Here is a 23,373-nt window from a genome sequence, read left to right on the forward strand (position 1 = left end):
GGCTCGACACAGCCTGGCTTGACAAGGTCTAGCTCGACTAAGTCGTTCCTTTTAAGCCTGGCTTGGCGTTCATGGAACGGAATAAACCCGGCTGTACGGACCAGACTTTGTCAAACCTGGATTTGACTTAAATCCAGGCTTATTTAATTCTTCTTTCGTGTAATAGGCAAGACCTGTGCTCAGAGGAACACATTTTTCTAGTTTCTACTAGTATTTATGATTTCTTGTTATTGAATGTCTTTAATGTCTTTATTCATCTCGATGAATTGAACACACATGAACACACATGCCCAGAGAGAGAGAGAGAGAGAGAGAGAGAGAGAGAGAGAGAGAGAGAGAGAGAGAGAGAGAGACAGAGAGACAGACAGACAGACAGACAGACAGACAGACAGACAGACAGACAGACAGACAGACAGACGACAGGGGCGAAAACATCTCCCCTGCCTTCTAGCATGGCATGGCCAGACTAATATCACTGCTGTAGATATTAGTCTGGAATCTCTGTGTGGAACCTGCATTTCCAAGGGGCGGATTAAAAAAATGCCTCTGGTGATAAACCCGCCCCATATTTGCATACCGAGCCCTGATTGATGTGCCAATCAATCAGGGCCCAATTTTTAATTTGCAAAACCAGATTCGTCTGGCTTCCAGGCTACCTTCGATCTGGTGGAGATAACAAACTGTTTCCATGGACTTATGACAGAATGGACGTGGAGCTCCCATAGTGACGTCACCGTCTCCACACCATATATACAGCTGGTGCCTGAGAGGGGGATCACAGTTAACATTTGTGCTCAGCCATATACTTACAAGCAGAAGAAAGCTGTTGAATACCATAGGCTACATAGCTGTAACGTCAAGCCACATTACAACTATAACATTTCAACAGGGCTTTGACCTCGGAGGGCTGTCCCAGCAATGGTCAGTTTCCTGATCAGGGTGAAGAAGGGTCTCTTCAGCAAACCGAAGAGGACCAGAGATGCATCGGAGGAGACTCAACCATCTGCCACGCCCCCCTCCCCCCCTCCCTCTGAGGGACCTTGCAGGAGCAGATGCTTCTACAAGCTCGCAAGACTGGCGGACCCGAAGCGCAGGGTCAAGAAGAAGAATACGGTACGTTACGATATAGTTTATGACGAGGAGGACAAAGACGAGGTGCTGCTGACATCAGGGGATGACAGGCGGCTCCTGAAGGACGCCATCTTCATGGGTTTGGTCGGGCACACCATGGGTGTATTTTGTCTAACTTATTCAATAGCCATTCGAGTACTGAGTGGGTCTGCGTTACTAGTGATCCTGTCTGATCCATTGCTACTTTTATTGGTTGGTTTAGTTGCTTTAATTGATTTTCTGATATTCCAGGCACTTTTTCTGTTATGAATAACTTGATGCCTAGAGTACTGTGACTCTTACTGGTCCATTTGGCTCCATTAGTACACTCCAAGTTAAGATTATAGTGTAGTTCAGGGATCCGGAGATAAAAATGCTATCGATTGGGGGTCCAATGTTTATCAAACCGGAGATCCTTGTAATGCTCTATGGCTGGACCCTCACAACCACCTCTAGATGGCTGTATTTACCTGCTGCTGCGCCTTTGATGTATCGTGGCAGAACATCAACCTACGACGGCATGCAGAGAATGACTGTCCGACACCTTGAGCTTGATACCTGGCCGATTAAACTGTGGGAGCCAAGCAGGGCACTGCCTGGAGGAGAAGGCTGGTCTACGCAGAGAAGCTGCAGGTGTTCATGGTGGCCATAGCTGAATGGGTAGAGCAGCAGGTCCCAGGTTTGATTCCCGGGCCCCAGCAATGTGTTGAGGTGTCCCTGAGCAAGACACTGTCTTAACCCCTAACTGCCCCCCAACCCCTACGTTCACTTGAGAAGCACTCAGCTGGGTGAAGCTGAAAACGGAATTAAAACTAATTAGTGAGCACTCAATATGAGCACATGGAGGACTCGATTTCCTTGTGATCGGTTAAGAGGGCTAATGACAGTTCACCTTTTTTTTAAGAAATGTCATGGGAAGACAAGCAAATGTCCTCCTATTCTGGAATGACCCAGTTTTGTTGTTTGTTTTAACCAAGAATGAATACAGATGTCATCTGTATTCCACTCTACAGGCTCTTGTTATTTAGACTATGCCTCACATACCCTATGCCTCATATACAGACACAAACAGCAGGCAGAGGCCACTAATGCCAAATTCTGTGCCCGACTATTAGTGGACTTGTTTGAGAGTGTAGTAGCATATAGCTAGTATGGCTTTTGTATGATGCAGCATACTATAGTATGCTAGTATAATGATGTAGCATACTGTTTTTTAAACGATGATGTATACTGTAGTAGGCCTTTTTTAATGATGTAGTATGGCTTTATTATTGATGTAGTACAGTATACTGTATACACTGTTATGTGGCTTTATTATTGATGTAGTACAGTATACTGTATGTACTGTAGTATGGCTTTTTTTCCGAGTAGTGTACTGTAGTTTGGCTTTTCTGTTTTTATGATGTCGTATAGTATTGCGGTCATTTGATGTCTTTTCTCCACCTGCCGAAGGCAAGGGGGTGAATTGTGTTTTCCCTTTTTCAAGGAAGGTTTGAACTTGTTTTGTTCAAATTTATGAAATATTGAACTTTAATTTTATAAATGGAAGTCATTTTGCAAAGGCAGATTCGTCTGGAACCAGCCTAATGGTGGTCGGATCAGGCTGGATAACTTGGATACATAACAGATGAGTGAAATCACAGACTGTTCACATGAAGTCCGAGATCCACATGGATCTATTAGACCTGTCTTTTTTTTTATTTTTGATCTTTTTTTTTTGGCAATGTTTGCCTCACTACATTTTGTTTAGTCTACACCACAACCAAAACACACAGCAAAATGAGAGATGACACACTTTGTTTTAAAAGCACACACGATAAAGTTTAATGAATGAAAAGAGTGGAGTTTCGGTAAACATTATGTCGGTGGCACTACATACATTCAGCATTATTGGGAGTTTATCAGTTCAATCCCACCGTGAATCCTGCAACATACAAAGCAAAAGCTTATCTGTAGGACAGAACCCAACCAGAGAATATTTATTTATTTATTTTTTAAACGTTTTTTTGTTCTTTTTTTTATTTTTGTTTTTAAATGTTTTTTGCACCAGTTCAATACAACAGAGACATTGTGTCTTACATTAACATGTTTATGAATACAGTTCATAAGATGGGAAATGGTTTTATGGTCACCTGACCTGATAACTGAATTACATCTCAATATAGCACACAGCGTCACTAAAGATGTCTCTACCAGGAAGTTGAATTCACCTGTCCAGTACAGATCAGTGCAGATGAAGGGAAAGGAGACAGGGAAACAAACATAAGCCATTCCACTAGAAAGGTACACCTCTATAAGATGCGTAGCCTAGGGCCTGATTTATGCTTTGTTGACTAAAAGTCCTTACACCTAGGGACAATTTGTTCCTGTGTCAAGCTACAGTATTAGCCTACGCGACGATAAAGGGATGCATTTAAAATTCGGAACCAATGCCGATTTCTTACCGCAAATAACAACATCAACCTGTTCGAATGAGGCACCAACTATACGAATAGGTTTGATGAGAAATACTCGCCAGCAATTCTCGTATAGTTTAGTCTTCATGCCCCCCCAGTGCGTAAACGACCATAAAGCCTGATTCATACTTCATCGTACGATGCTGTCGCTCACTGAAAAAAGCAGACCTACAAGCTCACAACATGTCGCAGATTCGACGCATTGTGAGCTTGTCGGCTGCCTATTTTTTTTTTCTTATTTGTTAACAGGTGTCATTGTCGCCAAAGCATAAATCACTGCTCATGAGATTCCTTGTTGGGATTGTTACACCTCTTGAGATCACATTAACAGTATGTAAAAACAAAGTTTAACGTGGGAATCGATAAGGACAGGAGCGCAGAGATGTGGGCAATAATTGGTGAAGATCAGGGATCACACCTCAAGAATGATTTTAGATGAGTGACATGGATTAAACGAGCTCCCTTCTCCTCTGAGAGAACCAGGTCCATCCTTAGGGACCGCCACTTATGAAACAGAATGGGATGTCTTATATCTTACATTGGAAAACTAAATAACAGCTAAAAGTTACCACTTCATGAATAAGCATAGGTCATATTTATCTATACACATTTATACATTCAGGTATGACTGTTTAGTTCACTGTAATTGGCACCATTTCTTCCCTATCATATGGTCTATATAGCCGGTCAGAATTGACAGACATTTAAAATGGCTAGAACTTCCTCTTTTGTATATCTGTCAGTAGTAGGCATATAATTCTTTACATGTCTGTTCTAACAGATCAAGGAGGATCTGCCTCGACGTATAGATCAGCATCTATAGAGGCAACTTGATCCCATATACTGTAGATCAGCATCTATAGAGGCAACTTGATCCCATATCCTCTGGCTTGACAGCAGCTTATGATCAGTTGAGCTTGACTACATTTGAACTCTTTTAAAGCTGCGATCCATAACTTGTTTTGTGAATAAAACATTATTGTAACCAATCTGTAAATGGTAGAGTATGTTAATACAATATAACTAACACATCTTCATCGCTCCGCACATGAAACTCAAAGGAAAATAATTCCCCTTCCCAAACATACTCTCTTAGTTGGCGCTCAGGCAGGGGGGGGGCCGAGTTTTGAATCCCGGTTAGGGTAGGATGTGAAAGTTACGGATCGCAGCATTAAACTATAAAATCAACCTCAAAGTACCTCTCTTTATGGCAAACATTTTATCAAATGAAAATGACGAAAATACAACAAAATCAACATGAACACAATCTGAAACCTTTCTGTATATTTTCAAGTGTGGTATGGTAATTACAGGGGAGATCGATCCCAGGGGGATATATTGTTTTTTTCCTCCGTTTCGATATCCTTTCTATCTCAGCTCTGCCCTCTCCCGGCAGTTGCAGCAAACAAGGAATGTCTGAGCCAGAGAGAGGAAGAAACACTGTCAGGACTCTCCATATTAAGTGATTTCTCCAAATACCTTACAGATTTTTATGCTAGTTTTATTTTTTAAACTTTTTTTTCCCTCTTTTTTTTACATTTTTGAAAATATTTGAAATTCAGCAACAATTTATGCCTTTTACTTTCTACAGGAAAAAGCCTTTAGATAAAATAAATAAAAAACAAAAACAAGCACAGACTCTGCATGAATTAGATGTAATATTCACATGGAAGACAACATATACAATATTAAACAGATTTCTAGACCAATACTGACTCCTATACAAAAAAAAGAAAAGGCCAATCAATCGCTGTCTTCTTGGCCAATTACAAATTAGGTGGTTTGAGCAAGTGAAATCAATAAATCATAAAACACTTAGGGAGCCTGTCGGATACCTTTCCACCAGCTCCACAGCTTCCAGAAAACACAGACTTACTCTTTAACATAGAAAAATACTATACCAAAAAGAAATACAAATATATATATATATTAGAATCTGTTAGGCATTTCTGTATAAAGAGAGGGCTAAAAGGAGTTAGGTTACATCATGAAACAAAATATAACAAATAAAACAAAAAACAATTTAAGAAATTAGACGTAACAAAACCAAATGAGAAAACAAACAAAACAAAACAAAAAAACAAATCTGCAACTTTTTGTTTTGTAATAACATTGATGATATAAGAAGCTCTACATATTCATTGGCAAACTTTTTCTCCGCACATGCAACAGTTTGCACAAGTTTAATACTGCAGGCATAGAGGGGAGGGGCTGAACAACCTCCTTCTCATTGGGGGAGGGGCTTATGCAAATTAGCCTAACCCTGAGGCAATGCATTCTGGGGGAACAGATAACCACCGGGCACTGCCCGCACTAGATGGGGTCTCTGTGTGAAGAGAACAGACGGAATTGTACCAAACACGCCCTCTCACTGCAAGACTAAGAGTGTGTGTGTGTGTGTGTGTGTGTGTGTGTGTGTGTGTGTGTGTGTGTGTGTGTGTGTGTGTGTGTGTGTGTGTGTGTGTGTGTGTGTGTTTGTGTGTGTGTGTGTGTGTGTGTGTGTGTGTGCGTACTGTATGCGTGTGCGTGTGTGTGTGTGTTTTACCGGTTCAATTTATTGTCACATGCACAACAATACAGCAGGTAGCAACATTGCAGGCAGTGTGTGTGTGTGTGTGTGTGTGTGTGTGTGTGTGTGTGTGTGTGTGTGTGTGTGTGTGTGTGTGTGTGTGTGTGTGTGTGTGTGTGTGTGTGTGTGTGTGTGTGTGTGTGTGTGTGTGACAGATCATGTATATGACTAATTCTCAGTGCTGCTAGTCAGTGCAGTCTGTAACGCCGTGGAGTTTCTATGTATGTAAGGTAAACTCACAGCGGACGGCTGTGACAGCGGACCACCAAACCTCGAAGCCCCTCTGATCCCCACTGGATTTATGTGCCACTTTGACCTGACCTTCCTCTGTTCAATTCGACGTGGGTCGCGCATGCGTGGATGGAAAGCCGTAACCCGGCAGAGAAATCCCTACACCTCGACCGACAACTCATTTAACTCGACCCGAATCCAAACAACAGCCCAGTCCTGCTTACAAGCCCAGCCAAGCTCAACTCAAAATAGCTTTGCCAAGTCAAAACGGTCCCACTCTCCTCTCATCCACTCACCTCTCTACCTTTGTTCAATCTCTCTACGTTGTTTACCTTTTCTCTTCCTCTCTACAAAATGTGCCGTCCGTCCGTCCGTCCTTTCCCTGGACACCGCTGTCCTCGCCGTTTGCAGGAAGTGAACACGGGAGATGGTTGACTAGACTGCCAGAGGCCTCACAGATGGTTGTGGAATATGCACTGGGTGTTTCGGGGAGGGGGAGTGATGTCTCACTCTGAATGGAACACCTTGAAACCTATGGACCCCCTTTTTCCAACGTTGTTGTTGCAGATGCAATGGGTTTCGGCGCTGTATTGTTGATTTCTCTGTGACTGTACTGTAAGGTCACGCACCCTTGGAAGGGAAGGAAATGTCTTATTTTACAAACATTGTTGTCCATAATATATAGATAGAGGTTTTATATATATTTCTTTATACTCTCTCTCTCACTCCCTCTTTCTTTCCCTCCCGACGCTTTCCTCCAGTCCTCTCTCTCTCTCTCTCTCTCTCTCTCTCTCTCACTTCCTTCCTTCCTGTCGCCAAACTCAGTGGCGGCGGTTAGCAGGTGTGCGAGCGAGGTGCTACATGCTACAGCCCACGCAGCCGCACTTGATGGTCTTTTCCACCTCCTCGCTGAAGGAGGTCCCGTCGCTGCACTCAAAGGAGTATTTCCGGCGTTTCATCCGCTGGCTGGCGCAGCAGGAGCCCGTGTTGCAGGCCCCGGAGCACTCCACCCAGGACACCATGCGCGTGGTCTGGCAGATGGCGTAGCCTCGCTGCACCTGGTAGAAGTCTCGTACGGGCTCCCCTCGGCATTCAGACTCTGGACAGGGGGAGGCAAACCACCACCAGAACATTAACATTAACCACTTGAATCCCAGCTTGCCTATTCTGGGAGGGGGAACGTTCGGCAAAAATAGCCGATCTGCAAGCTCACAACGCTCAAGTTGTGAGCGTAGATTGGCTATTTTTGGCCAAGAGATTGGTGTAGATGGAAAAAAGTGGTCAAAGTACAGATGTAAAGTCTGGTTCAAGTCCGGATCTCTAACACTGCAGGGTTTAAGTGGTTAACCACTTTCAACCTGGCGTTCCTACACCATGCACTGTACGACAAAGTAAGAAACAAGAGTTATGTGGTTAACTAGTGATGACTAGTGGTGCGATCAGCAGAGCACATAATGGGAACTGCACTCCAGGAACTGTACTGGGTAAATTATATTTCTACTGCACTGCCACCCAAGTGTGGAATGCCCTGACACCATCCCTTAAAAAAATGTGGATCACTGGTTTCCTTCAAAACAGGCCTGAAAATCCATCTTTCAGGAGGCCAAAGGGGGAGGTAAATCTCACTTCTCCTATAGAGAGGTGAAGGCAGTTACTGCCTACACCCCCCCCCCCCCCTTTTCTACTCTGTACATAATAGCGTTTTAAATTTGTTGATGATATTGTATTGGTTGTATTGTAGTGTTATTTTTTATGCTATGTTGATGTATTGAATACATAGGACCACAATGGAAACAAGTCCCCAGGACTTTTTTGTGTTCTCCTTTTAGCCCAAATGTATGACTACACAAAGCGGTGTGTAGTCAAAGCCCAGCGCATCATCAAGGACAAGCACCACCCCAGCCACAAACTGTTCAAACCCCTACAGCGACCACGGCCGGGCAAAGGGGCCTACCGCAGTATCAAGAGCAACACCACCAGGTTCATGAACAGCTTCCACCCGGCTACCGTCAGACTGCTGAACAAGGCATGAGCACCGCCTGTCGTCAGGCTGGTCTTAGACTTTTGCTCTTCCTTGGGACTACCTGCGGATTATACCAGTGTCAGTTTACCTTATGTGGATTATGTGGATTACGCTTACATTTTACCCCAACCTTTTTTTTTTTGCTTATTTTTTTTGTTTTTCTCGTACCTTAACTAACGTCCATAGTATCACGTACAGTATACATCTGCTGCTATGCTCACGCACCTTTATATCTTACTTCTATGTGTAAATATGTAGATAATTAGTTTGTTTTCTATGACTGATCTCTCTTGCCCCCCCCCTTCTTCTTCTTCCCTTTCTTTTTTCTATGGAAATAACAAAAACGATAGAACATTGCACAAAAACGAATTTCACCCACTGTTTTACTTCTGTAAACCTGTGATGTGACAATGAAGCTGATAAAGAACAAAGAACTAGGGCCGTGTCCATCCACAGAAAGCCTTGGAGCGCTCCTCTTCCCAGCGATGAGCATCGCGCTTCAGTGCTCTTGCCGTCCAGGAGCGCTCTGAACGTCTCAAGTAGAAAATAGTTCAACTTTTGGAGAGAAGCGCCACTCACCAATGTCAATCTTTTCAAAATGACCAATCAAAGGACAGGCGGTACTAAGTGGATAACTGAGCTATTAAGAATCACTCTGGGCATAATCCCTTTAATGCAGGTTTTTACAGTAACCGGATCATTCTCCCATGATGGATATTTATTGTATTACCACCAAAGGTGACGTTTCGAGCATCAAAGCTCTTCCTCTAAGGAAGGGCTTTGATGATGGACTTTGCAAACAAAATGTTTCTGTTTTCATTTGTTCTTCTGTCCAGCACCTGCTATTGTATCGTTTGTATGTGTGTGCTAAACCAACCTGCGTCACAAAGCTCTCCGGTGTAACCGCTCTCACAGTGACAGAAGGCGTCCCCTGTGTCGGAGATCTGGCAGCGTCCGTGTTTGCACGCCAAGCGGTGGCAAGGGTTGAAGAGCTCCCCCTGTTGGTTACACAGGGCACCGCGGTAACCTTCTGTGCACTCACAGCGGTACGACTGATTGTCCAGCGGTATGCACTTCCCGTGCACACACCTGTGGAGACACAAAGCTCAGTTAGACATCGTTAAAAGTCAGATATCTGCACTATGGATTCCTATAAAGTTCTGCAGAAACTGATCTGGTAAGACTCAGATGTGACCTAGCATTCCAATTCCAACAATTTTCAACCGGTAGTGAAAGAAGTACAGTACATTTTACTTGAAGGAGAATTTCACTTGAAACACTTCTGGGGTCATTTTTATGTGTACTCTGACTTTTGTGTGCACTCCAGGCAGTTTTTAAGTTGCATAGCCGTGCTCATTGAAAATACACTTGCCTGCTTGTGGTGACTGTTATTGTCCTTCTAATGAATGGTGAGACCTTCATTTTTCGATTAGTCGTGCATGGACTTCATGGATTTCTTGCATGGACTTACAGGACTGCTTGACGCAACATTACATTATAGAACATATTAACATAATGAAGTACGGTAGTTAATAAAAACAATCACACCCTGTGTGAAGGTAGCGGCGCCTTTGATACATTATGTCATCGATATGTGTTTATAATGTGTTTATAGCCATGTGTCACGTGAAGCTTGACCAATCACTTTGTTGAGGGGTCTGACCAATCAGAACGTTGAGGGGTCTGACCAATCAGAACGTTGAGGGGTCTGACCAATCAGAACGTTGAGGGGTCTGACCAATCAGAACGTTGAGGGGTCTGACCAATCAGAACGTTGACGGGTCTGACCAATCAGAACGTTGACGGTGAACACGGACAAAGTCAGGTATAGAGCAGGATTTTAGCGCCGCTAAAAATCACACCCAGTGTGAAGAGAGTGGTGCCTTTGAAAGTGTAACTGGTTGCATCCGCAACAATCAGCAACAATATGTTTTCACGTGACACGTGACAACATATTGTCACGTGTCACGTGAAGCTTGACCAATCAGCTTCACGTGACGGACACTTACGGACGGACGGACATACGGACGGACGGAAATAGGGACACACGGACAAAGTCAAATGTAGGAGTGGTTGGCACCACTCAAAAATAAAAAATAATGAAGGTCTCCCTGTTCATTAGAAGGACAATATCAGTCACGAGAACCGTGAAATTTAAAACGGGTGTTTTAAATACTTAACATCGAACAATAGGGAACGTTACAGTCAGATCTATCTTGGCGCGCTAACAGTGTAACATACTTGCTGCCTTGGCAGGGGTTGGTGGTGGCCTGGTCACAGTGCGGCCCGCTCCAGCCCGGCTGGCAGTGGCACACTGGTCCCTGGTCCCCGTCCGGCTGGCAGATGCCGTGCAGACAGTAGATCTTCTTGCAGGGCTCGCAGCCCGGCACCACGCCGGGCTTCATCTGCGTCTTGGTGAAGTCCTGGAGCTCGTTGTTGATGTACAGGTTCTGGATGCAGCCGTGGAAGCTGGAGCCGTTCTGGATCTGCCACATGCGGAAGGCCGCGGAGTGAGCGTCCACTGGCATACCTGAGAGAGAGAGAAGAAACAGACAGACAGACAGACAGACAGGCGGGCAGAGAAGCAGAAAGAGGTGACAGTCATTAGTGTGAAGGAGGTGGAAGGGGACCACAGACACGACAGCTAACACAGGGCTGATATGAGTGTAATGGAGGAAGCCGTTTTCAAGCAACGTGTGTCCCACTGGTGCAGATATTATCAGGTTTTGTTAAAATGTTAAAGCTCTGTATTCCAATTCCGTAATCATTGTTATAGCATGTTTGTTCAGTAACAGGAGTCTCTCCAGCTCTTCAGTAGACAGAAAATACATTTTCAGTTCCAATTTGGTCTGCTCATTGTTTTTTCTTGTTGTTGTTTTTTCATCACTTCAGATTTCACTTGTTTATCCTGTACACTGCATGACATCTCTCTCTTGATTGGATACAATTTGTATCCTTCCTGACCTGAAAATCTATTTTCTTTTTGATAAAGAGCTGGAGAGACGTGAAGGCCCCTATTACTGAACAAACACTCCATAGCAGTTACTACCTGAATATAGAGCTATTTAACGCTTATTTTAACAAAGGAATACCACTTACAACTCCTTTATTTCTGCTAATTCAATAGAGAATGGATTGCTACACTTATTGCACCATAATATGAGGCACAGCATTGTTGAAATAACAGACATAAAAAGACAAACACAAGGCATCAGTGTTGTCTTATATGAATGCTGGGTTATATTCACTGACGAACAGCACAAAACATCACATCACAAAACTGTAACAAAACTGGCAAAACTAGACAAAGACACTCATTACACCAAAAATTACGTTGTTCAAAACACATATACAACAACACATAAATACAAATGTAAATGAGTGTCTGTAAAAGGCATGCAAATACAAAACATAATGTGATTGAAGTGAAGACTGTGTCTGGTAGTTCATGTAAGAGTCACTAGGGGGCACACTTCGCACACAGTAAAAATGTCTTGTGAAGGTGTTGCAGTATTAGTCTATGGAAAAGGCAAGCGTTCAGTGTGTGCTTTATGTTAAGCAATATGTTATATAATTTGAGACTGTGCGGACCTAAAGGACCTGAGAATTATTGTACTGTATTCATGTTAAAACAGCTATTTGTTTAAAACAAATATTGTCTCTGTCGGGTGGAAACCTCATGTCCAAAACTGTAACTTTTCAGGATTCAAATTAAACAATTTAACAAAAGTGGCAGCTGTACAAGCTCTGAACCGCGTCGCAAGATGTGCCACTTTTGATGTTTTGTGTGTCACAATAAGTTAGAATATGGAGATAAGAGCTTTCTGCCCGACAGCAACGATATGCATGTACTGTAGGCTATATTGTGAGATTTTTATATTTTAGGAGTACAAATTTACTGTGCAAGAATAATTTGGAGTACGTCGTCTCTAGCAAACACAGTCATGGCTGGCGGTGGGGATGGGTGTGGTTGGGGGTGGGGCATGGTAGTGGTTGGGGGTGCGGCATGGGTTTGGTGGAAGGTGGAGGTGGGGCAGGGTTTGCGGGCAGTGGTGGAAAGTAACTAAGTATATTCACTCAAGTACTGTACTCTATTTTGAGGTTCTTTTACTTTAGTTCAGTATTTCAATTTCTTTGCTTTACTTTTTACTCCACTACAATTATTTGACATCTTTAGTCACTAGCTACTTTGCAGATTTATATTATTTATATAAAAACATACATAGCTACTTAAGTGCTACTTTATAGTTCAGCAAAATTCGAAATTAGTCGATCTATAAGCTCACAACACGTAGCACTACGGTGCATGGTGAACTTGTAGACCTGCTATTTTCAAAAAGGTTATGAAAAAATGGAGTAATTTTACTTCGGTATTGTATTAAGTATATTCTGATGTCAATACTTTTGTACATTTCCTCAAGTCAAATTTGGAATACAGGTGTTTTAGTGGCACAGTATTTTTCACATAGTGGTATTGCTACTTAAGTAACAAAAAAGTACTACTTCCACCACTGGTTTGCGGGGGGGTTGGGGGTTGGTTGCGGTGGTGACATTGCGAGGGGGGTTGGGGGGTGATTGACAGTAGTGTAGTATAGTTAGAGTGCCTGCAGTGGAGAGGGGTGTGTTCTGGAGAGGGCCCCTACCCCCCACGTATAGCGGAGCCTCCCCGTTGAGGGGCCGCACCGCCCCAAAGCTGTCCATGCTGGTGGGGAGACCCCCGTCGATGGACAAGTTCACCATCTGGTCAAAGGTCACAAGTTCTACCGTGTGAAACTGCCCGTCGTTGATGGTCTCAGTACTGGGAAAACACACACAAATGCACGCACACGCACACGCGCACACACACACACACACACACACACACACACACACACACACACACACACACACACACACGATTTAGCCATATAGCTTAAAGCATAGCAATCGTTGTTTTAAACGTAGCATATTGTCGTTTACAATCGTTCACACGTATTATATTATATTTTGCTATTGTGTAATAGTCTCAAGGTCATGGTTAACTTTATTGTCCACAAGGAAGAATTTGGCTTGGGCTTACATCCCTGCTACAGCCAAGACAAATTGTGAGATTCACCCTTTACAATCAGTCCTATTTCAAAGCATCATTTAACAGTTTAGTTGACACAGGTACAAATGAGTATTTAAATCTATTTAAGCCACACATGGGTACCCTGTACCTTCTAGCAGAGGGCATTAATTCATACTAAAACTACATATGTATTTTAGAATTGTCCATTTCTGGTAAGCAGCAACCTACTGTAGATATGCTTTGAATAATATGATTAACAGTAGGACACATGTATGCAATATAGGCTCTATGCACAGCAGCCATATTGGATAGAAATTGGGTCTCTTCCTTACTTCCTTCATACTACTTCCTGTAGGTGTTACCAATGATACTAAAGAAGGCTCAGTTCCATTTAGTGTAGCACAGTGGTTCTCAAACTTTTAAATTTCAAGGACCCCCATAACTCTAAGATGTTTCAAGTGAGCCAACATGCACAATATCAGCACCCTGATTCTGTTTGACCAGAGTAGAACACAACCTTAACTAGCACCATTGCTAAAACCTGTGAAGGAAGTAAGGAAGCGGCCAATTTATCACCAATATGGCTGCTGTTCATACAGCATATTGCAACGACAAATCGGAAGTTGCGAGGAGGGGGACATCCACTTTACTGTCTGTGCATTTTTTTCAGCGCTTCCTGTACGGTGGAAGCATTCAAATTCCAATACCCAAATCTCTGCTCACTCGCTCACTCCACACTCGGTCATCCAGCTTAACCCGGAAATAGTTTTGTCCAAAAGGGTAATTCTTTTGGAGGAGCCAAGACCGGACAGCAAGTCAGCTCTCCAAGCTGCTTGGAGCATCAAACAGCGAGTGTACATCGAGTCTAGGCTTCAGCCTGTTCTCGTCCTCTCGCCGGAAGTGTTGACTGCCTATCTGTTCTGTTATTGGATGGACCGTCTCCTCTGGCTATGGGGGGGAAACCATGACTGAGCTGTCTGGGAGATGGGGTCTAAAAAAAACAGCAGTGCCGTGTTGCAGACTTCAAAGGGATGTTTTAGAGCCGACAAAACTTTGATCTGCATGCTCATATCCTAAAATGTAAACATAACGTGCCTGCATGCCTGTGTTGAACGGTTTGAGATGTCCCAATTGATTAAACTGAAGATGTACTGAAGTGCATTTATATATATCATTCTGAATAACAGTGATCAAAGCTACTGAAAGCAACAAATTAAATAATGGGTTGATTTTTACTTCTACTATCATGCTGTTTGTTGTGCGAGAATGCACGTCAAACAGCTCATATATATGAGAAATACAGCATCTAACATACCAGGCAGGAGTGAGGAATTACAATGTGGCTTCCATACCAGCCGTCTTGTTCCTCCGGACTCCGACCTATAATCCTCTCCTCCTCGCTCGGAGGCGGGACTAATGAGCGAGTGGAGTGAGCGAGTGTGGAAGTTGGGGTATTGGAATTTGACTGGAGGCAGCCATTGCTTTACAGTGTTGCAAAATGGCAGCCATGTTGAATGTGATCAATGGAACCTAGGGGGGGGGGGGGGTTTGGTTAATGGTTAATTACCTGTAGATAGCGTGCCCAGGCTGGCTGCCGGGGTCGTAGCTGACCTTGACGTGACCTTCGTAGAGCTCGACGGCGATGTGGTCGTTGTCCCCGTTGTACAGGAGAATCCCGTTGTCCTCCGCTGTCGACACCTGCACACAGTCAAATCCTGAGTGTTAATTTATCCATCTGTAAACTCTGAAAGTGAAATGTACACTTTTACATTGAGTTAAAAGGGCAGTAGGCAACATGCAGCCTCTACACGTCACACTTACAACACTCTGTTGCAAAACGTTCATTATTTCCATGAATAATGCCTATAAGGCAGGAGTAATGTAGTCAACACTGTAACGCAATGGCTGCCCCCAGTCGATGTTTTAGGGAGTAAAAAGTACCAAACTTAAATACCCAATGAAAACAGAAGCACACATGGATAATGGCAGCTGTTTAATTCTCACATTTTTTAAAAGCTCTGTTCATTCATTATTTTCTTTTGAATTTTGTTAACATGTTTTTTTTAAATTAATATACCTTTCCATTTTTGGTTTTGTCTTCGTCTTATCAGTTATACAGTCAGTCTGTAGTTCACATGCTAATAAAAAAGGTCATATAAAAGACTAAAATGTCCTTTAAATTAACACTTGAGGATGTTACAGTGCAGGCTTTTACAGTGCGTGTTCACCTGGAGCGTGATGTTGGCCTGGGGCCAGTTCTTCAGATCGGACAGCAGCAGGTAGGAGTCTCTGTCTATGAAGTTAACGCTGACCAGCTTCTCACAGCGGGGACCCCCGAAACCTGGAAGACACTGGCAGAGGGCCCGGCCCCCTCGCTCCACACAGGGGGCCTCGTTCTGGCAGTCCGCCAGCTCGCACAGGGACACCGGCGACAACGACACTTCACACAGCTGACCACTAAACTCACACACACACACAGAGCGAGAGAGAGAGAGAGCATTCTTGTTTAACCACTTAAAACCCCAGCATCCGTATTGTGGGGACATTTTAAAAGCGGGGAAAGCGAACATTTGAAACTCAAATCTTTGCTTCTGGGCGTCCCTGGAATAAAACATTTTGAGATGGGGGGCCGTGGCCAAATACATATCTAAAAATGTTTTCTAATCAGCGGTGCTCCAACTTTCCCATGTCAAAGACCCCCAAAATTATATGTATTTGCCACGGACCCCCATCTCAAAATATGTTGTTCCAGAGACCCCCAGAGGCACAGATCGGAGTTTAAAACTTTCACTTTAAAACATATACTGTATTTTCAAAGATTTGCACACATTTTCCACGATTAAAAAGATATTTGCAGATCTGCAAGCTCTATGAACTTGTATATCTGCTATTTTTGAATAGCCAAAGAAATCTAAAAATGACAGAGATGCGCTCCCGGATCGAATGGGTTAAGGGAAAGCAAATCGAGCTAAACTGTGATGTATAGAAATAGAAGGCCTGTCTCACCTGTAGCCCTCATCACAGATGCAGGAGTATCCGTTGAGCTCGTCCACACACTGCGCCCCGTTCAGACAGCGATGCTCCTGGCAGTCATCATAGTTCACGCTGCAGTCATCACCCACGTAGCCAGGAGAACACACACACCTGCATCACACCACGCAAACACACACACACACAGTCACACACACATGCAAACACACACACACACACACACACACACACACACGCGCAAACACACACACACACACACACACACACACACACACACACACACACACACACACACACACACACACACACACACACACACACACACACACACACACACACACACACACAAACACACACACGCACACAAGCACACACAGGCACGTGTCCACACAGTCACACACACAAGTAGTTCAATATTTGCACTGAAAGCATGTCGTACACTGCAAAGGTTCTCAAAGTGTGGTCCGGCGACCCCCAGGGGTCCCTGAGGGGGATTGCAGATGGTCAGTTTAATTTCACCTCTACAATACCGGCAAGAAGTATAAGTTATAACCAAATGAGAAAGAGTGTAGAATGACTATTCAGATCACTCCCCTCACCTACAGTTTATACAGTAATATAGAATGATGTACTAAATCCAACCTAACAACAATATCCTCTTATGGTGGTCCCTGGCACCATATCTTTTCAATATGTATCAATAGGCTCTATGCACAGCAGCCATATTGGAAAGAAATTGGGCCTCTTCCTTACTTCCTTCACAGGTCTTACAGATTATGCTAATTTAAGGCTCTGTTCCATTTATTGTAGCACAGTGGTTCTCAAAGGTGTTTAATTTCATGGACCCCCATAACTCTGACAGTGTACAAATGGAACCCAATGGACCCATACGGGTCCATTTGGTGCCATTTTTACACTCTCAGAGTTACACACACGCCAGGGGCCATTTGGAACCCCCTCAAGGAATCATGAGGGTCCCTGGACCCCAATTTGAGTGTTTCGAGTGAATTTGACCAGAATGGAACAGAGCCTTCATTAGTATAATTGGTAAGACATGTGAAGGAAGTAAGGAAGAGGCTCAATTCCTTTCCAATATGGCCTGTCTCCCCCTGACTCACTTGGGCCCATTGGAGGTGATGAGGCAGGTAGACTGGTGTTTGCAGGGACTCCGTCCCGGAGCACAGACGTCCTCCACCTCTTCACACAGCTCCCCTGCAGGGAGGAAGATGTAGGTGAAATTATGCAAAAGAACCACGATGGAGATATTAGTGACAAGGAGGGTGTGCTGTGTGTGTGTGTGTGTGTGTGTGTGTGTGTGTGTGTGTGTGTGTGTGTGTGTGTGTGTGTGTGTGTGTGTGTGTGTGTGTGTGTGTGTGTGTGTGTGTGTGTGTGTGTCACGGGACCGTACCTGTGTAGTAGGCGGGACAAAGGCAGGTGTAGTTGTTGATGCCGTCGACACACGTGGCCCCGTTCTCACAGTCGTTGTCCTCGCATTCGTCGATGTTGGTTTGGCATGTGGGGCCCTCGAAGCCCAGGGGACATGTGCAACTGGGTGAGCACATAAACACACACACGCACACACACGCAAGCACACACACACACACACACACACACACACACACACACACACACACACACACACACACACACACACACACACACACACACACACACACACACACACACACACACACACACACACACACACATACACACACACACACACGCACACACAAATTAATAACATCTTCACATTGGAAACTTCTTCATGATAAAATGAAATACACAATACGTTAGATCTTTCATTCCCTCAGTGATTACACTGTGACGTTCGCAGTGTTTCTGCAGATCATTCTTCAGTTCTCACCTGAACTCTCCCTCCTCATCCTCGTTGAGTTGGCAGGTGCCCCCGTTGGCACACGGGTTACTCACACAGGCGTTCAGAGCCGTCTCGCAGTTCTTGCCCTGTTACAGCAGTGCAGGACAGAATGGATCGCCGTGATTACACTTCTACAAATAAGATATACTGGTGCAGCTGTTGCACCAGGAGTTAAAAACCACTGCCAGATGGATTTTACACAGTAGATCGCGGTTCCCAGAGATTGAACAAAATGCCATCAAATAAGGGTCCGCAATATGTCTAATATCTAATGCATATCGCCTCTGTCGGGTGGAAACCCGACGTCCAAAACAGTTACTTTTCAGGGTTCAGATAAAAAAATTGCAAAAGTAGCAGATCTACAAGCTCGTTTCAAGCTCACGGATCTGCTACGTTTGATGCTTTTGTGTGACACTGTGGTATGAAATGATCAAGTAGGGCATTCATTTACGAAAAAAAAAACACACAAAGTAAAAAGAAATACGGAGATAAGAGGTTTCTGCCCGACAGCAACGATATCAAACCGGGGTTCATTGTGAACAATCACCATATTAGAGGGGTTCTGACCTTGAATCCTGGGGGGCAGCTGCACCTGTAGATCTCCCCCAGGTCACTGTGACAGATGCCCTGGTTCAGACAGGGACTGGACAGGCATGGGTTACACTTCGCAAGGATGACGGGGTCCACCTCGCCTGAACACATGACAACAACAATGACCAGGGATGATTACTGTATTCCAGTCAGATAACTCACGAATAGATTGAGACCATTAACCCATTAAGACCTGGAACTGTGTCATTTTTAGGTTTGAGCTAAAAAGCATTATTTTACACTTTGGGCTATTCAAAAATAGCAGATATACAAGCTCATAGCGCGGCACCGAGTGCCGCGCTACGAGCTTGTAGATCTGCTATTTTTGAAAAATCGTGAAAATGTGTGCAAATCTTTGAAATGTATATATTTTAAAAGCGAACATTTTTAACTCAAATCGTTGCTTCTGGGGGTCCCTGGAACAAAATATTTTGATGGGGGTCCGCGGCCAAATACATATCATTTTGGGGGTCCTTGACATGAAAAAGTTTGAGCACCACTGATATAGAAACATACATTTTTCAGAAAACTGATGAGATTTAGGAGACGTGTAGAATCGGCTTCAGGTCTCAACATGTTATTTATAAAATGTAAAAAACGGTATTATTATTACTTCATATATTATATTTGATCTCCGGCGGAGATCTCCGTAAATCTCAACCTGACCGCCGTGCCAACTCACCGTAACACTCAAACTTCTTGGCTGGCGTGGTCAGTAGCAGCTTGCCCTCCATGCCCTGTGGGCCGGCACAGCGGGCGATGCCAGGCTCCTTGTAGCCCGTCTTTACCCAGTCGGACAGCCAGCGCAGGCGGCAGTCGCAGTAGAGCGGGTTGGCGCCAATAGCCCTGGGTTGACAGGGGAGAGACTTTGGTTAGGGAATGGGTTCATTTTCTTTAAAGAAAAATCGATAATGTATGTCTCATGCTTCACAAAGACACTCAAGGTACAGTATAGTGTGTTACAGTTAGTCCTAAAACTTCAAACATAGATTACACCTTTATTAATATAATGGACTTTGAAGATGTTTTGTGCTTTTTTACTTTGATTAATTGCATGTGGTCACAGTCACGTTGCAGTCGCAGTGTGTTGATTATTTTTAATTATCCTGAACAAAACGTTTGAGTATAATATCGCATATGCTTGCTGAGCTTATTGTCTGTCATCATTTTGCCCAACTTAGCCCACAAAAAGACATCATCATCACTAGAACAATCTATTAAGGCATTTCGATTCCACAAAGAAGCAGACCAATGCTTTATAATAAAACCTAAGCTTTGTAATGCAAGTTTGTGTCAAATACAGGTTTGATTTTGATGCAGATTTTGTAAAAAGATATTAGATCAGAATCTATGAAACTACATCTCAGTCTAATTGTCGAAACCTCTTTACGTCAAGGTATGTGCACGCAATGCACGACACCACCAGCAGGTGTCTCTCTAAGCACTCACATAAAGTTAACTTGTGAGTGCACTATACAATTATAAATAACGCTTGCTTTGCTAAGTGAAGTGCATATTTAACGTATATTCACTAACACCTCTCTCTCTCTCTCTGTCTCTCTCTCTCTCTCTCTCTGTGTCGTACATCATGTGGGGGGCGAGGCCTCTCAATTATAGAGGAACGCGGTGTGAACAGAAGGCACACTTAACCACCTCTGTCACGGTGGTCGTGAATCAATGCGGCTCTGTCCCCCCCACCCCCCACCACACCCCCCCCCCTCCCCCCACAGATGCACAAACACTGGATGAATCGATGCCGTTCCATTACGGAGGAACACGGGCTCATCTTTCAGGACCCGGGCCAATAGCTGACACCTGACATCTGCTAACATGGAAGCCACTTGACTGTGGCTCCGGATCAATGGAACCTCTCCGTCTCTCCTCCTCTCTCTCTCTCTCTCTCTCTCTCTCTCTCTCTCTCTCTCTCTCTCTCCCTCTCCCTCTCTTTCAGGTGGCCTTGACTCCCTGCGGCCACGATAGCATTAAAGAAAGCTCCTATCTTTGTCCCGTTCCTCTCTATCATTCCTTCATCCAACAGCATGCACCACAGAAATCCTAAGTGTTCGTTTGACTCAGAGAGTTTGACTTACAGAGTCAAACCAATGCTTAGGATTTTGCGACGTGCTGTCTCCATCTCCACGAGCGAGACATTGATAGGTTAGATTGACGTGAATTTGTGGCCAAGACGGTGCGCGCGTGCGTGTGTGTGTGTTGTGTGTGTGTGTGTGTGTGTGTGAGAGTGGGGATATACTGTAGAGATACATCTGTTTAGTTTTAAATGTAGCCACACTGACAACACACACACAACACACAACACACACAAACACGCACGCATGCACACACTCACAGAGACTTACAGGCATAAATAAACAAACAGAAACAAGCATAACTGTCCCTCAAACTCCACAGACCATGGAGAATGTTGGTAAACCTGTAGGGTATGCTTGTGTGTGTGTGTGTGTGTGTGTGTGTGTGTGTGTGTGTGTGTGTGTGTGTGTGTGTGTGTGTGTGTGTGTGTGTGTGTGTGTGTGTGTGTGTGTGTGTGTGTGTGTGTGTGTGTGTGTGTGTGTGTGTTGGAGATGTAACAGAGAGATGAGACAGTGGAGGGGTCTGTGTGTTGCTGTTAACCGCAGGGCTGTGGCCCATTAGGGGAGGGGGCCAGGCTCATGTGTAGCAGCCCACCACGAAGCACTACAGACAGGCCACTGTGAGACACACTCCCCAGGCAGTCAGGCCTGGACGGACCCCCTCTGTGACACACATGAGTGTGTGTGTGTGTGTGTGTGTGTGTGTGTGTGTGTGTGTGTGTGTGTGTGTGTGTGTGTGTGTGTGTGTGTGACTTGGTAGTGTACTGTATGTGAATATACTCAGCAGACTGACTGGGTGGGTGGTAAGTGCATAGGGTATTACTGTACATAGACTGTGGTTGTATCTGGGCACATTGTTTTGAGCTGTGGTGTGTGTGTGTGTGTGTGTGTGTGTGTGTGTGTGTGTGTGTGTGTGTGTGTGTGTGTGTGTGTGTGTGTGTGTGTGTGTGTGTGTGTGTGTGTGTGTGTGTGTGTGTGTGTGTGTGTGTGTGTGTGTGTCTGTCTGTCTGTCTGTCTGTCTGTCTGTCTGTCTGTCTGTCTGTGTGGGGGTCTGTAACTCTGAGAGTTAGTGTTAGCTAACACTAGTCAACACCGAGGATTTTACAGTGTGCTGTAGTTTGGGTCTCAGAGGTAAAGAAAAAAACAAAAAAATGTATACAAGGGGGTCCGTGGTCTAATTCATATGAAGTGGCAAATGAGGAAGGTTGAAAAGTACCTGTGCTTGCTTGCGTGCGTGCGTGTGCGTGCGTGCGTGCGTGCGTGCGTGCGTGCGTGCGTGCGTGCGTGCGTGCGTGCGTGCGTGCGTGCGTGCGTGCGTGCGTGCGTGCGTGCGTGCGTGCGCGTGTGTGTGTATACTCACAGGTGGGACAGAGAGGCCACGTCATTGAAGATACCGTCTGGGAGCTCTGAGATCTCGTTGCCATGAAGAGACCTTATAAGGAGTGAAGGAGGGAGGGTTCATAAAGGAAATGGGGGCAAAAAAGAAGAAGCATATTACTGATCACATGAACGTGAAAACAACCTGGTTTGCGTGTTATTTTTCACAGTGGTTCTCAAAGTGAGTTCTGGGGTGGGGACCCCCTGGGGTCCTTGAAGGGTTCCCGGAAAAATTAGTTAATATAGCACCACAATCTGATTAACCACTTTAACAGTATTTTATACTTGCTATACATAAAATAGCAGATCTACAAGCTTGTAGATCTGCTGTTCTTGAAATGGGGGTTCCGTGGCACAAACTCTTTTTTTAGATGGTGGTCCGCTGCCAAATGCATATCGACGTGGGGGTCCTTGACATGAAATATGTCAAGGAGAACCACACATTCTTTCGGACCTGTGCGCTAGCACTGCATCCGAGGCATGTTGAGTGAGGGAATAAAGACATAACGCACATCGTTATGAATGTTTGACTTGAAGAGAAGGCGAGTGTTGGTCTGAAAGGCTGGCTGGCTGGTGGGTGGGTGGGTGGCTCGTTTCTCGGGAGCGGAGCCTCCTATAGCTGGCAGAGACCCGAGCCACAGTGAGTCTGGTATGACTGGTGTCAAGTTACTTATATATATATATGTCTGGATGGCAGGGCCAACAAGGGTACGGAGGCGGGGGGGAGTGTGGGGGGTGCGTTGTAAAGTTGAGCTGACCGCACTGCACACAAGAGAGCGCGGGACATTCCAGGAGTGTGTAGTTAAAGTATACAGGCAGGTATAAGTGGCAGGCATACAGTACGGTACATGAAGGAAGTATGGAGTCTTATGGAGCTGTGCACGAACAAATACCGAAATACAAATGTTTAAAAGGCAGTGTGTGTGTGTGTGTGTGTGTGTGTGTGTGTGTGTGTGTCATATGCCAGGACTGTTCCCTTTGCCAGTTCCCGTTGAGTAGGATGTGGGGT

At 44.5% G+C, this 23,373-nt stretch overlaps 1 protein-coding gene across 2 annotated transcripts in view; it reads right to left on the reverse strand.

Moving 5' to 3' along the window:
• Positions 1-5,046: 5,046 nt before the first annotated feature.
• Positions 5,047-23,373, reverse strand: part of slit1a (slit homolog 1a) — a 147,455-nt gene continuing 129,128 nt past the window's right edge. The window contains exons 25-37 of one of the 2 annotated variants that reach the window (XM_084076695.1): positions 22,348-22,419; positions 19,583-19,746; positions 18,877-19,001; positions 18,298-18,395; positions 17,839-17,978; positions 17,549-17,642; positions 16,446-16,583; positions 15,668-15,896; positions 15,007-15,137; positions 13,033-13,187; positions 10,631-10,919; positions 9,267-9,478; positions 5,047-7,465 (exon numbers count right to left, since the gene is read on the reverse strand). In XM_084076695.1, coding sequence (XP_083932821.1) covers positions 7,224-7,465; positions 9,267-9,478; positions 10,631-10,919; positions 13,033-13,187; positions 15,007-15,137; positions 15,668-15,896; positions 16,446-16,583; positions 17,549-17,642; positions 17,839-17,978; positions 18,298-18,395; positions 18,877-19,001; positions 19,583-19,746; positions 22,348-22,419 — 2,089 coding nt within the window. In that variant the 3' untranslated portion in view covers positions 5,047-7,223. Of the gene's footprint in view, positions 7,466-9,266; positions 9,479-10,630; positions 10,920-12,993; positions 13,188-15,006; positions 15,138-15,667; positions 15,897-16,445; positions 16,584-17,548; positions 17,643-17,838; positions 17,979-18,297; positions 18,396-18,876; positions 19,002-19,582; positions 19,747-22,347; positions 22,420-23,373 lie in introns of both variants that reach the window. The other variant, XM_084076694.1, reaches the window with a different exon arrangement.

This window comes from Gymnoscopelus microlampas, assembly GCF_963454915.1.
Source record: "Gymnoscopelus microlampas genome assembly, chromosome: 13".
NCBI lineage: Eukaryota > Metazoa > Chordata > Actinopteri > Myctophiformes > Myctophidae > Gymnoscopelus > Gymnoscopelus microlampas.